The sequence below is a fragment of the Entelurus aequoreus genome, linkage group LG09, assembly GCF_033978785.1.
Source record: "Entelurus aequoreus isolate RoL-2023_Sb linkage group LG09, RoL_Eaeq_v1.1, whole genome shotgun sequence".
Classification (NCBI taxonomy): Eukaryota; Metazoa; Chordata; class Actinopteri; order Syngnathiformes; family Syngnathidae; genus Entelurus; species Entelurus aequoreus.
Window position 1 is genome coordinate 33,406,779 of NC_084739.1, and position 15,273 is coordinate 33,422,051.

A 15,273-nucleotide genomic window follows, 5' to 3' on the forward strand; every position below is an offset into this window, starting at 1 on the left:
TAGCCTGTGTTCTGGCAAGAGAGGCACTCTTTTAGAATTCACATGCCTCCTACATGCCTGAGTAAATCGTTTAGACGTGTGAACACCAAGACACCAATGCGGTAAAAATCTGCTGGGCTTGTCAACTAATAAGACAATCTCAGATCAGTTAAACAAGGCAACTATCGGTGCCCGATCCAATCTCATGATGTGGTTGGGGAAGAGTGGATGGCAAGCAATATCAACAGCCTCAAGTATCAAGAAATTGTTGCTGCCCATTACATTCGAAATCACAGGAGAGGGAAACTTTTTCAGCGGGATGGCGCTTCTTCTCATACTACATTTCACATCAAAGTTCATGAAAGCAAAGAAGGTCAAAGTGCTCCAGGATTGGCCAGCGCAGTCACCAAATATGAACATTATTGAGCATGTCTGGGGTAAGAAGGAGGAAATCTAGAAGGAACTCTGGGAGTCCTGTAAGACTGCTTCCTTTGCCATTCCAGATAATTTCCTCAATAAGTTATTTGAGACAGACACGTCTGTACAAAATCACAATGACTTTATGTTCTGATGTTGTAGCATGTACCGTATTTTCCGCACTATAAGGCGCACCTAAAAACCTCCAATTTTGTCAAAAGCTGACAGTGCGCCCTATAATCCGGTGCGCCTTATATATGGACCAATATTGAGCCTCCAACAGGTAAAAGTTTCAATCAATCAATCAATTGCAACTACGGTAAGTAGCCGCCGACTTCAAATTCATCGTCTTCATTTTCCCCCGTAGAAGAACTTCTTCTTCTACGGTAAGCAGCCGCCACCGTAGAAGAAGAAGAAGCGCACGGTGCATGCTGGGATATATGACTGCCCGAGGCGTGCCGTTTCATTTCCATTTGTTTGTTTATGTAAAGACCCCAAAATGGCTCCTCTTAAGAGACACGCTTACGACGCAGAGTTTAAACTTAAGATGATCAGTCACGCAGTAGAACACGGGAAAAGAGCAGCAGCGAGAGAATTTAACATTGTCACTGAACTGCTAGACAACAGTAGCGACACTAACTCGATTAATGAAGACTTCGACGAGACGGAGCCGGGCATGTTGGATGCCGTATTCGCCCAACTGTTTAATTCGGACACTGAAGAAAAATATTTCGAGGGATTCGTGAATGAGGAATAACTTCATAAAGTGAGCTTTACATGTTTATTTTGTGTGTGGTGTTGTGTGACATTAAAGTTTGAGCAACGTTGAGTTATTGATACATTGTTATTGCTCTGCACTATTTCGAGTGTTACTATATTGGGATTGCACTAACGTTTGATTTACCGTAACAGTATCACTGTTTTTTACGTGTTTATTGAATCAGGGAAAAGTTCCCCTCCACTATGTGATATAAATGTTGCACTACATGTTATACCTTGCTGTTGTTAAAAGATAAACAAAACACCACGTCACTGACTTTACCACGGGGAAAATAATAAAACAGCTGTTTATTCATTTTGGGAGTGAACAGAGTTGTCAGAACGCTGGTGTGTAATCTATTAATAAAGTTTGACTGACCTATCTGGCTGTTTTGTTGACATTCCCTTTAACGCAGCTCTATCTAATGGATGTATAACGTAACCCCAGCCTCTACTGTAGCATCTATTCTATGTGCCTTATAATGCGGTGCACCTTATAATGCAGTGCGCCTTATATATGAACAAAGTTTTAAAATATGCCATTCATCGAAGGTGCGCCTTATAATCCGGTGCGCCTTATAGTGCGGAAAATACGGTAAGTGTTTTCAAAATAAAGCATAGTTTAAATAAAGCACTTTTTTGGAATTTTGCCTATCGTTCACAATCATTATGACAGACAAAAACGCATATGATTTTTTTTTTAAGGATTTTAAAAATGACAAAAAAAAACACTTGGAAGATGGGGCTAATGGGAGTCACCATTGTAGCCTTCAAAAACCTTGAAAACCACTGCAAAAACCTTCAATCAATGTTTTATAAACATACTGCAAGTCGATATATAATATAATAACAGACACTTTCATAACAATATGTAATATGTGCAATATTTACCGTATTTTGTCTTCCGCACATTGATTTCTGTTACCATAGCAGCGCACTTCTGAATTATGGCAACAAAGGTGTGTTCCGACTTCCAGAAACAAACACAAGTGTGTTGAAATCATGGCAGACTTGGTAAGAGACAAAAAAGATGACTATTTTTGGACAAAGGAGGATTCACAAAATTATCTTTTTGAAGCTGAAAATACAGAGGATTAACTACTGCTTCTAGAAGCCGGCATGAAGGAAGGGTGAGACGTTGGAGCAGACTGAAGCCGATAGAGAGAGGTCGGCGTGACTCAAAGCTGTAAATGTGAAACTTGAAGTCAAGCTATTTCGACATGGGAGTGCTTACCTAAATAAACCGGAAAAAACATCCCTGGCCAGCTGGACCAAACAGACAACTGTCCATCGAGTGAGTCACTTTAATATCGATCATGCAGCATGTCATGCGCGTTATTACAGCTACATATGCTGTCTGGCTTGCTGACAGACAAAAATGTGGACTAATATTTTACAGATACTGTAATATAATTGTTCACATTTTTAGTCAGTAAATTTGGTGTCTTATTGCATTGTGTTGTGCATTACAAACTCAAAGGTGTTTCGTGCTAACGTAGATACCGAAGCATGCTGATGTGTTACTATGCTAGAAAAATAGTTCCTCAGTGTTTGCGCTTACAATAAAAATGTCGCTACAGCTTGGTTATTATACAGGTTACGGAACGTAAATGAAGTATTTAGAGGTAGTTTAGAGGTAGAATTGATTGCTCCCATTAGCTGCATTGCTAGTCACCAAGAACGAGAAGATTTCTACAAGTTAGAATGCAAAACAAACCCTTTTGTTCTCTTGTCTCTAATAATCATTGTGAACAAAAAGAGGCAAAATTCCCTCAAAAAAGTGCAGTTCCCCTTTAACTGCACATTATTTTTAAAACTCCTGTCCAATACAATCTATTCTTTCTGTCCTAATTTGTGAAGTGAAGTGAATTATATTTATATAGCGCTTTTCTCTAGTGACTCAAAGCGCTTTTACATAGTGAAACCCAATATCTAAATTACATTTAAACCAGTGTGGGTGGCACTGGGAGCAGGTGGGTAAAGTGTCTTGCCCAAGGACACAACGGCAGTGACTAGTATGGCGGAAGCAGGGATCGAAACTGGAACCCTCAAGTTGCTCTACCTACCGAGCTATACCGCCCAATTACAGTACCGTATTTTTCGGATTATAAATCACATTTTTTTTCATAGTTTGGCCGTGGGTGCGACATATACTCCGGAGCGACTTATGTGTGAAATTATTAACACATTACCGTAAAATATCAAATAATATTATTTATCTAATTCACGGAAGAGACGAAGCAAAATGTCAGCAATCGTCACACACACGTCAACCAATAAGAATTCGGCGGGGGAGGGTCATGGCAGAAGTGCATTGTGGGTCATGGGATGCTAACTGCTATATGCTATATGCTACTGCCGTAGCTATTAAAATTGATCATTTCTACATTGGCAGTACCTTATAAAAACTGAACAAAAATGGCACCATACCAGGAGCGACAACGAGGAAGAAGATTTAATCGGATTTAGCGATCAGGAGTGACAGATTGTTTGGTAAACGTATAGAATGTTCTATGTTATAGTTATTTGAATGACTCTTACCATAATATGTAACGTTAACATACGAGGCACGTTCTCAGTTGGTTATGTATGCGTCATATAACGTACACTTATTCAGCCTGTTATTTATTTTAAATTTCCTTTCAAATGTCTATTCTTGGTGTTGGATTTTATCAAATAAATTTCCCCCAAAAATGCGACTTATACTCGAGTGCGACGTATATATGTTTTTTTCCTTCTTTATTATGCATTTTCGGCCAGTGCGACGTATACTCCGGGGCGACTTATAATCCGAAAAATACGGTATATATAATACAAATCAATCAATACAAGATACAAGCCTTTATTTTGGTATTGTAAGTACAATTTAGAGGCTTTTGCTTTTTATACAGTGCAAGTAATTTCTAATTCCAAATGATCGACTAGCCCTGCGATGAGGTGGCAACTTGTCCAGGGTGTACCCAGCCTTCCGCCTGTATGCAGCTGGGATAGGCTCCAGCACCCCTTGCGACCCCGTAAGGGACAGGCGGTAGAAAATGGATGGATGGATGGAAATGATCGACTAAAATTTAGAGGGGCTGATTGCAACCTTTTGCAGCCTAGACGGTGCTAACTTTCTAATGTAGTGTAACCAACCATTATATCCCACCCTTTTCCGGCTTTGAGCACGTAACTACGCACCACATAACCCACATGCATTAGCTTTGAGTGTTGTCAGCTTAAGATAGTGATTTGGCTAAGTTTAGCTACGGTTTCCACAACATGACAAATTGTTAGTTGCTCAGGCCAATGAGCAAATTTTCATTCAATAGTATTAGTATTTGTAAAAAATAGACATTTTTATAAATATATACATGTTCCGTTAAACCATTAATGGTAACATAAGCTAGTCTGTGGTGTTCTTGTTATATGTTGTGGTTAGAAATATTTAACTTTAAACTAGTTGCAAACAGTCACAAGTTAGTATTTACTGTTCCTTCAACTTAAATACGCGACAAGACTTTAGTCAGGGACAATATCTAGAAGGGTCTGATTACCCGCTGAATATAGCAACAAAACTGATAAATTGACAACATTGAACCCTCCTGGGCCATCATCTTATTCTCTGGCAAAACAAGCGCGTTATGTATTTATGAGGAAGGGTGAACAGGTAGCCCCAAATCTATTTGTGGTGGTTGGAATCTATTTGTAGTGGTTGGAATCTATTTGTGGCGCCCCACCACCCATGATTGTCTGGGAAACACTGATGTTTGTGTTTCTATATTGCAAAAATCAGAAGAAGTACCTAAGACATGACTTGGTGTGATAAGCCACGCAATTGGTACATAACAAAGAAGTGTGCACTGTGCACTTTTACGATTGTGCGGTCAGACGTGTTTGTTTTTTCCGGTGTGGACAATAACCTTTTAGGGTTTCTCAACAAACCTTCTAAAAACGTGAAAATTCCATAACATCAAGTAATTTTCATACTCAAGGAATAATAAATGTTTCATACATTCATAGAACTGAACTTAAAAATGGAACAAACAAGTTAGAAGCAAAATGACCGAGTAAAACATGTCTTGAGGTCTATTGAATAAACCAGACTAATTGCTTCATATACCTTGGTAAGTAGTCTAAGCTTAGTTCAGAGACAGTTTATATTCCATTACTTGCTCTAGAGCCTTGATAAATATACCTTTCCACCGGATTTAATCTATTTCCAATTAGAAAAGCAGTCTCTAGTTGAAGGAGAATTGGCAACCAAAGGTTACTGGTGGTACTGAATCAAACTGGGAATGAACAAGACATCATATATTAAGTGCGGTGGTAGGATAATTTTGCTGTGAACTACGCAGCCCTGCTCTGTTGGGCCCTCATTTCACAGTGATGAGGTGAGCACTGAGAGAGAGTAAGAAAAGTAGACAACTTTATCATTTGTGCCAGGGGGAATTGCTCTCTTGGAAGATTTGTCCATATAAAAATACAGACTTTAGTAAAGCCTGGAGAATAATGGAATAAAACCAAAGAAGGGGGGTCTTATAGGGGGAATGAAAGACAGTGATGTATGAGGTATGTTACAGCTTAACACCACCATCACAGATTCATTTATCTTACCTTAACTAACCAAACTATCAGAAAAAAACTCATTCTAAATACCAAAGGGTATTTCATATCAGTTTTGTAAATTTAAAAAATCCAGAGAGTTAATAGTATTCAGACCTTAAAAAATCAAAGTAATTGGCAATTTAAATATATTAATCTCACACAAAAAACAAGCCTGATTTATATAACGGGTTTCACAGAAAATGTAATTGCACAAAAACGTCACAGAATGTTTTTACGACATGATGGATATAGGAAAGCCTCACCTGGATGAAGGGCACTCCAGAACGTTCAATGGCCACTACTCCCACTGTTTGGCTGAGCTCTAGGTCTAGGATGAGGATCTCTCTGGGATAAAGGAGCAACATGTGGTTCCTTTTGGAAGGCAGGTAAGACAGCTGCAGACAGTCGTTTAACGTCACTGCCTCTGCACTACAGGACACAAACCCGAAGTACAACATTAATGAAAAAAAAGGAGGCGATACAACATATCAAAATGTTTGTGTGTACATTATCTTTTTAAGGATAATATAGCTAATTCCAGCAGCACTTGGGGAGAGGGCAGGGTACCCCCTGGACAGATGACCCTTTTAAAAGTTAACTCGTAAACACATTTTTAATTTACACTTTCACAGCTCTTTTAATTAATTAATTATTGTTTACAGATCACATTACACCTTAAGTCATACTTGCCAACCTTGAGACCTCCGAATTCGGGAGATTGGGGGTGGGGCGGTTGAGGTGTGGGGTGGCGGGGTTGAGGTTGGCGGGGGGCGGGGTTTGGTGGTAGCGGGGGTGTATATTGTAGCCCGGAAGAGTTAGGGCTGCAAGGGATTCTGGGTATTTGTTCTGTTGTGTTTATGTTGTGTTATGGTGTCGATGTTCTCCCGAAATGTGTTTGTCATTCTTGTTTGGTGTGGGTTCACAGTGTGGCGCATATTTGTAACAGTGTTAAAGTTGTTTATACGGGCACCCTCAGTGTGACCTGTATGGCTGTTGATCAAGTATGTCTTGCAGTCACTTACTCAGTCACTGCTGAAGCCGCATACAACATGTGATTGGGCCGGCACGCTGTTTGTATTGTGAAAAAGCGGACATGACGACAGGTTGTGAAAAAGCGGACATGACGACAGGTTGTAGAGGACGCTAAAGGCAGTGCCATCACGGCACGCCCTTAATATTGTTGTCCGGGGGAAAATCGGGAGAAATTCGGGAGAATGGTTGCCCTGGGAGATTTTCGGGAGGGGCACTGAAATACGGGAGTCTCCCGGAAAAATCGGGAGGGTTGGCAAGTATGCCTTCAGTTCTTAAACATAAGGCTATTTATTACCTTGCATTGTTGTTTTTGTACTTTTAAAAATTATCATACCCAAACTTTAAAAACCTTTGAAATGAATTTCATGTTAACATATTCTGTCAACTTAGACCATACTTGCCAACCTTGAGACCGCCGATTCTGGGAGGTGGGGGGTGGGGTGGGGCGTGGGTCGGGGGTGTGGTTGGGGGCGGGGGCGTGTATGGGGGCGTGGTTAAGAGGGGAGGAGTATATTTACAGTTAGAATTCACCAACTCGAGTATTTCATATATATATATATGTATGAAATACTTGACTTTCAGTGAATTCTAGCTATATATATATATATATATATATATATATATATATATATATATATATATATATATATATATATATATATATATATATATATATATATATATTATTTTATTATACATATAAATAAAATAAATACTTGAATTTCAGTGTTCCGGAGGCTATCCAGTAGATGGCAGTATTGTCCTGTTTAAGAGTGTCACAACATTGCTGTTTACGGCAGACGAACTGCTTTACGGTAGACGAAAACGTGACTGCTGTTGTTGTGTGTTGTTACCGCGCTGGGAGGATGTTAATGAAACTGCCTAACAATAAACCCACATAAGAAACCAAGAACTCGTCCTCGATCATTCTACAGTTATAACGTGATTGGGCAGGCACGCTGTTCGTATCGTGGGAAAGCGGACGTGAAAACAGACTGTCGCCGCTGTCCCCACTCAGGTCCGCATGGAGCTGGAGGGGGCGTGGCCTCCAGCTCCGGCTGAATTCCGGGAGATTTTCGGGAGAAAATTTCTTCCGGGAGGTTTTCGGGAGAGGCGCTGAATTCCGGGAGTCTCCCGGAAAATCCGGGAGGGTTGGCAAGTATGACTTAGACAGCGGTGCATACTGCATGTGAAAATTATAAATACTGTGCCCAAGACATAGATTCCTATAGTTGATGTTAATTTTTTCTCATACAGCAAACAGAGTGAAATGCTCTATGTTAAAGGCCTACTGAAACCCACTACTACCGACCACGCAGTCTGATAGTTTATATATCAATGATGAAATCTTAACATTGCAACACATGCCAATACGGCCGGGTTAACTTATAAAGTGCAATTATAAATTTCCCGCTAAACTTCCAGTTGAAAACGTCTATATATGATGACGTATGCGCGTGACGTCAATCGTTGAAACGGAAGTATTGGTACCCCATTGAATCCAATACAAAAAAGCTCTGTTTTCATCTCAAAATTCCACAGTATTCTGGACATCTGTGTTGGTGAATCTTTTGCAATTTGTTTAATGAACAATGAAGACTGCAAAGAAGAAAGCTGTAGGTGGGATCGGTGTATTAGCAGCTGGCTGTAGCAACACAACCAGGAGGACTTTGACTTGGATAGCAGACCCGCTAGCCGCCGACCGCACGGGATCGGGTGAAGTCCTTCGTCCTTCCGTCGATCGCTGGAACGCAGGTGAGCACGGGTGTTGATGAGCAGATGAGGGCTGGCTGGCGTAGGTGGAGCGCTAATGTTTTTATCATAGCTCTGTGAGGTCCCGTTGCTAAGTTAGCTTCAATGGCGTAGTTAGCAACAGCATTGTTAAGCTTCGCCAAGCTGGGAATTATTAACCGTGTAGTTACATGTCCATGGTTTAATAGTATTGTTGATCTTCTGTCTATCCTTCCAGTCAGGGATTTATTTATTTTGTTTCTATCTGCATTTGAGCCCGATGCTATCACGTTAGCTCAGTAGCTAAAGAGCTTCGCCGATGTATTGTCGTGGAGATAAAAGTCACTGTGAATGTCCATTTCGCGTTCTCGACTCTCATTTTCAAGAGGATATAGTATCCGGGGTGGTTTCAAATACAAATCCGTGATCCACAATAGAAAAAGGAGAAAGTGTGGAATCCAATGAACCCTTGTACCTAAGTTACGGTCAGAGCGAAAAAAGATATGTCCTGCACTGCACTGTAGTCCTTCACTCTCACTTTCCTCATCCACAAATCTTTCATCCTCGCTCAAATTAATGGGGTAATCGTCGCTTTCTCGGTCCGAATCTCTCTCGCTGCATTGTAAACAATGGGGAAATGTGAGGAGTCCTTCCTCCGGTGACGTCACGCTACTTCCGGTATAGGCAAGGCTTTTTTTTTTATCAGCGACCAAAAGTTGCGACCTTTATCGTCGTCGTTCTCTACTAAATCCTTTCAGCAAAAATATGGCAATATCGCGAAATGATCAAGTATGACACATAGAATGGATCTGCTATCCCCGTTTAAATAAAAACATTTCATTTCAGTAGGCCTTTAAGGGGTGTGGGAAACTTTGAAAATTGGATGCAATATTGAATAGCTGATTAGTCAAGCAAGTACATTTGGAGCCAAATTCCCGTCTAGGAGTTTGAAAATGATGAACTATGTATGTTTTAAATTAGTTGGGTATGTATTTGAGCTGTAACTTATCAAGTTTGCTTCCTCCCTCTTGATCTTAATGCAAGATCACAATACAGCAGAGACAAACACCAATGAGATTGTTATTATACAGTGAAGGCATTGAAGAGAAAAATGACTCAAAAGATGAATATTTCAGAGTTGCTTAGCTCCACACGATTAGCAACTCAATGATGCTAATTGTGGAAGCAATTGCGCCTGAAATGTCTGAGCCACGAAAGAAGGCTTTGGATAGAGACCGTTAAAGACTGCTAAGTCTTAGATGCAAAAAGAAAAGCAACAGATCTTCAGAGAAGAAGGGCCAGAGGCAAAACATTGGATGTCCAATTTCAACATCACACGTTGGTTCTGATTTGTTCTGTTTTTAATAGCAGTAGTAAGACAGTGCCTTGTGCTTACATGTGTGACAATTATACAAAATATAACAAGTGTGAGGCGGGATGATTGGATTAGTTTATGTATGGTGGCCTAGACTTTGGTGCTACGCCCCTGCCTGCCCAATCGAAACCGATCCAATACAAGCTTTACATCAAATATGCTGTCAGTGGTGGTAAGTAGGGCTGCGAACCTTTGGGTGTCCCACGATTCGATTCAATATCGATTTTTGGGGTCACGATTTGATTATAAATCAATTTTTTCGATTCATTGCGATTCTCGATTCAAAAACGATATTTTTCCGATTCAAAACGTTTCTCATTCATTCAATACATGGGATTTCAGCAGGATCTACCCCAGTCTGCTGACATGCAAGCAGAGTAGTAGATTTTTGTAAAAAGCTTTTATAATTGTAAAGGACAAAGTTTTATCAACTGATTGCAATAATGTAAATTTGTTTGAACTATTAAATGAACCAAAAAAATTACTTATTTTATCTTTGTGAAAATATTGGACACAGTGTGTTGTCAAGCTTATGAGATGTGATGCAAGTGTAAGCCACTGTGACACTATTGTTCATTTTTTTATTTTTTATAAATGTCTAATGATAATGTCAATGAGGGATTTTTAATCACTGCTATGTTGAAATGGTTACTAATATTGATACTGTTGTTGATAATATTCATTTTTGTTTGACTACATTTGGATTGTTCTGTGTCGTGTTTGTGTCTCCTCTCAATTGCTCTGTTTATTGCTGTTCTGAGTGTTGCTGGGTCGGGTTTGGTTTTGGAATTGGATTGCATTGTTATGGTTTTGCTGTGTATTGTTTTGTTGGATTGAATAATTTAAAAATAAAATAAATAAATAAAAAATAAAATACATTTTTGAAAAATGAGAGTCGATACTGAATCGTACAACGTGAGAATGGCGATTTGAATTCAAATCGATTTTTTCCCACACCCTTAGTGGTAAGTATAATATTAAAACCTATGCCTGCTGTAGTCATAGGGATAACTAATGTATGCACTAACATGACAAAAATGTGTATGATGACAGCACTGAAGGTGACAGACTCTTATTTTAAATCTAGCACTATCAACATTACCAAAAGAAGGCGCAGTAGCATTTTTCACATTTTTAAATTGTAATTGCAGTACACATGAAAGAACACAGACATGAAATGGACATAAGAGAAGTAAAAACATACAGGCAAGTAAGATTATTGGTGAATGTATGTGTTGTTTTTTCTGGGTGTGTAGACAGAGAAAGCAGGGTTGTACTCTTATAAATAAGCCAGTATAAAAGGGGTAAAAAAATTGTCATTCGTTTTCATAATACATTTAAAGGGATTTGAGGGAAATTCTTTCTTGTGAGACGCTTTTGGTACCCTTTGTCATATTGTACTGTTATGGTCATTACAGTCGTGCTCATAAGTTTACATACCCTGGGAGAATTTATGATTTCTTGGCCATTCTTCAGAGAACATGAATGATAACACAAAAACCTTTCTTCCACTCATGTTTAATGGTTGTGTGAAGCTATTTATTGGCAAACAACTGTTTACTCTTTTTAAATCAAAATGACACAAGAAAGTACCCAAATGACCCTGATCAAAAGTTTACATACCCCAGTGACTTTGATCTGATAACATGCACAAAAGTTGACACAAACAGGTTTGAATGGCTAATCAAGGTTCCAATCCTCACCTGTGACATGTTTGTTTGTAATTAATGTGTGTGTATAAAAGGTCAGTGAGTTTCTGAGCTTCTGACAGACCATTGTATCTTTCATCCAGTACTGCACAGATGTGTCTGGATTCTGAGTCATGGGGAAGGCAAAATAATTGTCAAAGGATCTGCGAGAAAAGGTAATTGAACTGCATAAAACAGGAAAGGGGTATAAAAAGATATCCAAGGAATTGAGAATGCCAATCAGCAGTGTTCAAACGCTGATTAAGAAGTAGAAAATTAGGAATTCAGGTAGACCAGCAAAGATTTCAGCCACAACTGCCTGGAAAATTGTTTGAGATGCAAAGATAAATCCACATATAACTTCAGCTGAAATACAGGACTATCTGAACAATTGTGGTGTGGCTGTTTCAAGATGCACCACAAGGAGGCACTTGAAGAAAAATGGGCTGCATGGTCGAGTCGCCAGAAGAAAGCCATTTCTGCGCAAATGTCACAAAGTATCCCGCTTACATTACACCAAACAGCACAGAGACAAGCCTCAAAACTTCCGGAACAAAGTAATTTGGAGTGATGGCTTTCTTCTGGCGACTCGACCATGCATCCCATTTTTGTTCAAGTGCCTCCTTATTGTGCATCTTGAAACAGCCACACCACAATTTTTCAGTTATTTGTGGATTTTTCTTTGCATCTCAAACAATTTTCCTGGCAGTTGTGGCTGAAATCTTTGCTGGTCTACCTGAATCTCTCATTTTCCACTTTTTAATCAGCATTTGGACACCGCTGATTGGCATTCCCAATTCCTTGGATATCTTTTTATACCCCTTTCCTGTTTTATGCAGTTCAATTACCTTTTCTCGTAGATCCTTTGACAATTAGTTTGCCTTCCCTATGACTCAGAATCCAGAAACATCTGTGCAGCACTGGATAAAAGATGCAATGGTCTGTCAGAAGCCCAGAAACTCACTGACCTTTTATACACACAAATTAATTACAAACAGGTCACAGGTGAGGATTGGAACCTTGAATAACCATTCAAACCTGTTTGTGTCAACTTTTGTGCATGTTATCAGATCAAAGTCACTGGGGTATGTAAACTTTTGATCAGAGTCATTTTGATTTAAAAAGAGTAAACACAGTTGTTTGCCAATAAATTGCTTCACACAAACATTAAGCATGAGTGGAAGAAAGGTTTTTGTGTTATCATTCATATTCTCTGAAAAATGGCCAAGAAATCATAAATTCTCCCAGGATATGTAAACTTATGAGCACAACTGTATATACAGTACATTATGTTAAAACTACTCGGTTTACTTATTGAATTATTAAGTTTGGACCCTCTTTTCCATTCTGTAGCAAGAGAAACTGTGTCTTATTAGGCATTTGTTAATAATATGTTTCAGAGTAAAAAAAAACCTCCTTTTTTAGTTGTGGCGGCTTCAATTTAGCTGTGGTGCCGCACCACGATCAGACACATAGGGGAAACCCTGTACTTATAAACAAAACAATTTTATGAAGATGCAAATTGCATATATATGACGAATGAAGTGGACAAATGACTATTTAACATCATTAGCTTTGGTAAAGACTCTTGATGGCAATAAGTAGCAAGGAAGGTGAGCTTACAAACACCACCTCTATGCTTGGACTTACGGTATTTCTTGAATTCTATGCTGTTTCTCACACTATATATCAAAGTGATGGCACGGTTTTTATATCCACTGTGTGTGCTCACACAACTTTGTCAATCACACGCATGCGGGAGAAAGCATTACGGCACAATAAGTCACGTTGTTGTGACTCAGCAACAATACATGCTTACTTGTTCTGGCAAAATGCCTGGTTGCCCTATTCCCTTTAAATCAGCAGGGAATATACATAAAAAATTTAACTAATCTTTGAGGCAATCGTAGAGTGCCAGGTACATTTAAAGTGGTGGACCGCAATCAGCGTATGTAGCCCTCTTAGCGCGTGCAAATTCCATTTCTACCATCAAGGTGAAAGTGCAAGAGCAGACTCTGTACAAAACTACAAAAGACAGGCGGTAAGTGTAATATTACTCTTGAATATTTGGCGAGGCTTACTGTAGCAGTGTGGTGCATTCACTGACTCTAAAGCACTCATTAAATTTGATTGGATTATTACTATAAGCGACCGGTACATCTTTATTTGGTGCTACGGTGGGTTATTTTGCAGTTGTACTCAATAATTTAAAAAAACGAGACTAAGCATGTCTTTAATCGTACTAAAACCTAAACAGCGTATAAAAACTGAGCAATATTTATGTGAAAACGTTTGCCTAAAATCAAATCATATTAAAACCGGAGCATATGAAAACAAAGTTACAACTGTATTACAGCATTTTAATATTTCCATATCCAAACTGGTGGCTCTTACGTGGGTTTTTCATTGGTGATTAGCACTTTGACCTTGTTGAGAGCCTTCTTGGCACCGGTAGGAGCTGGTGCAGCAGTGGGTGCAGGTTTGGTGTGGGCGGGGCTTGCATGGGGGCTGGCAATGTAAACTTTTTTCCCCGTACTTCCTGGTGGTTTTGCGTGAGAAAAGTCTGTAATAAAGACTATTCCTTCACTCGTCAGCACTGTTGACAAAATTGAAATTAAAATTCATGAAACAGAATGTATTCATTGGACAAATTGAGGATAGATACTATGCATTAGTAGGGTTGGGTATCGAGTATCGAGTATCGATTGGAACCGGGACTAACTTTCCGATTCTCCCGGAATCGTTCAAAAGTTTAAATTTCGATTCCTAGTTTCGATACCCAGTCCGCCGACCGGAAAAAAAGAATAAGTCCGCCGACCGGAAGAAGAAGCCGCTGAACACCAACGAAGAAATGCCCACCGCCGGAAGTGTTAGCATAGCCGAGCCTATGTAGCTGAGCGAGTCAGTCAAGCATGGATAGCGGGCGTCGGCGGTCGAAAGTGTGGCTTTACTTTACTAAAAAAAATGAAATATCGGCTAAATGTAACACATGCGACAGGACTGTTTCGTGCTTAGGAGGGTGCACGTCGAACATGATGAAGCACCTCCGAGTTGATGGAGTACAAATAAATGCGTGTCCCGTCTTCGACGCGCTGCGCCGACCGTCCTCCTCTGCCTCTTCCTCTGGTTCCGACGCCCAGCCTGGCACCTCGGTGACTGCACTGCAGTCCGAATCCGGTAAGTAAAACAATATATATGCAATAAATAATGTGTTTTGCGCCAACGTTGAGGCAGCTAACAAATTACCCCGCATATTTTTTCATAGACAATTTACAACCTGCTAGCCAGGCTCCGCGATGTGCTCTTTCCTGCAGCATCATACACTTATGTGTAAAGGTGTTTTCATGAGGTTTCCTGCAGCATCATACACATATGTGTAAATGTGTTTTCATGAGGTTTTCAAAAATAAAGCTCTCTTGAGGAAAGTGTACCCCTGGGAAAATGTATTCATAATTTATAATATTTATATTCAAGTTCATAGATTTGATATTTATTTTCTAGTTGAAAACAGCCCTGTGAGGAATTTATAGTAAAGTTCATAAAAAGTTAATAGAATTAAAATTGATGGAGAATGTCAGACTATTTCATTAAGAAAGACTGTAGGTTAACTAGCTCATTTAAAATATCCTAAACTTTTTTTTGACCCTGCCCCTTAAAAGAATCGGAATCGAGAATTGTCAGGAATCGGAATCGAAACAAAGAATC

The 15,273-nt window shown here is 39.5% G+C and overlaps 1 protein-coding gene across 1 annotated transcript in view; it reads right to left on the reverse strand.

Moving 5' to 3' along the window:
* Positions 1–15,273, reverse strand: part of wdr11 (WD repeat domain 11) — a 114,263-nt gene that overhangs the window by 74,912 nt on the left and 24,078 nt on the right. The window contains exons 5-6 of the mRNA XM_062058622.1: positions 13,963–14,164; positions 6,006–6,171 (exon numbers count right to left, since the gene is read on the reverse strand). Of these exons, the coding sequence (XP_061914606.1) occupies positions 6,006–6,171; positions 13,963–14,164 (368 nt within the window). The remainder of the gene's footprint in view (positions 1–6,005; positions 6,172–13,962; positions 14,165–15,273) is intronic.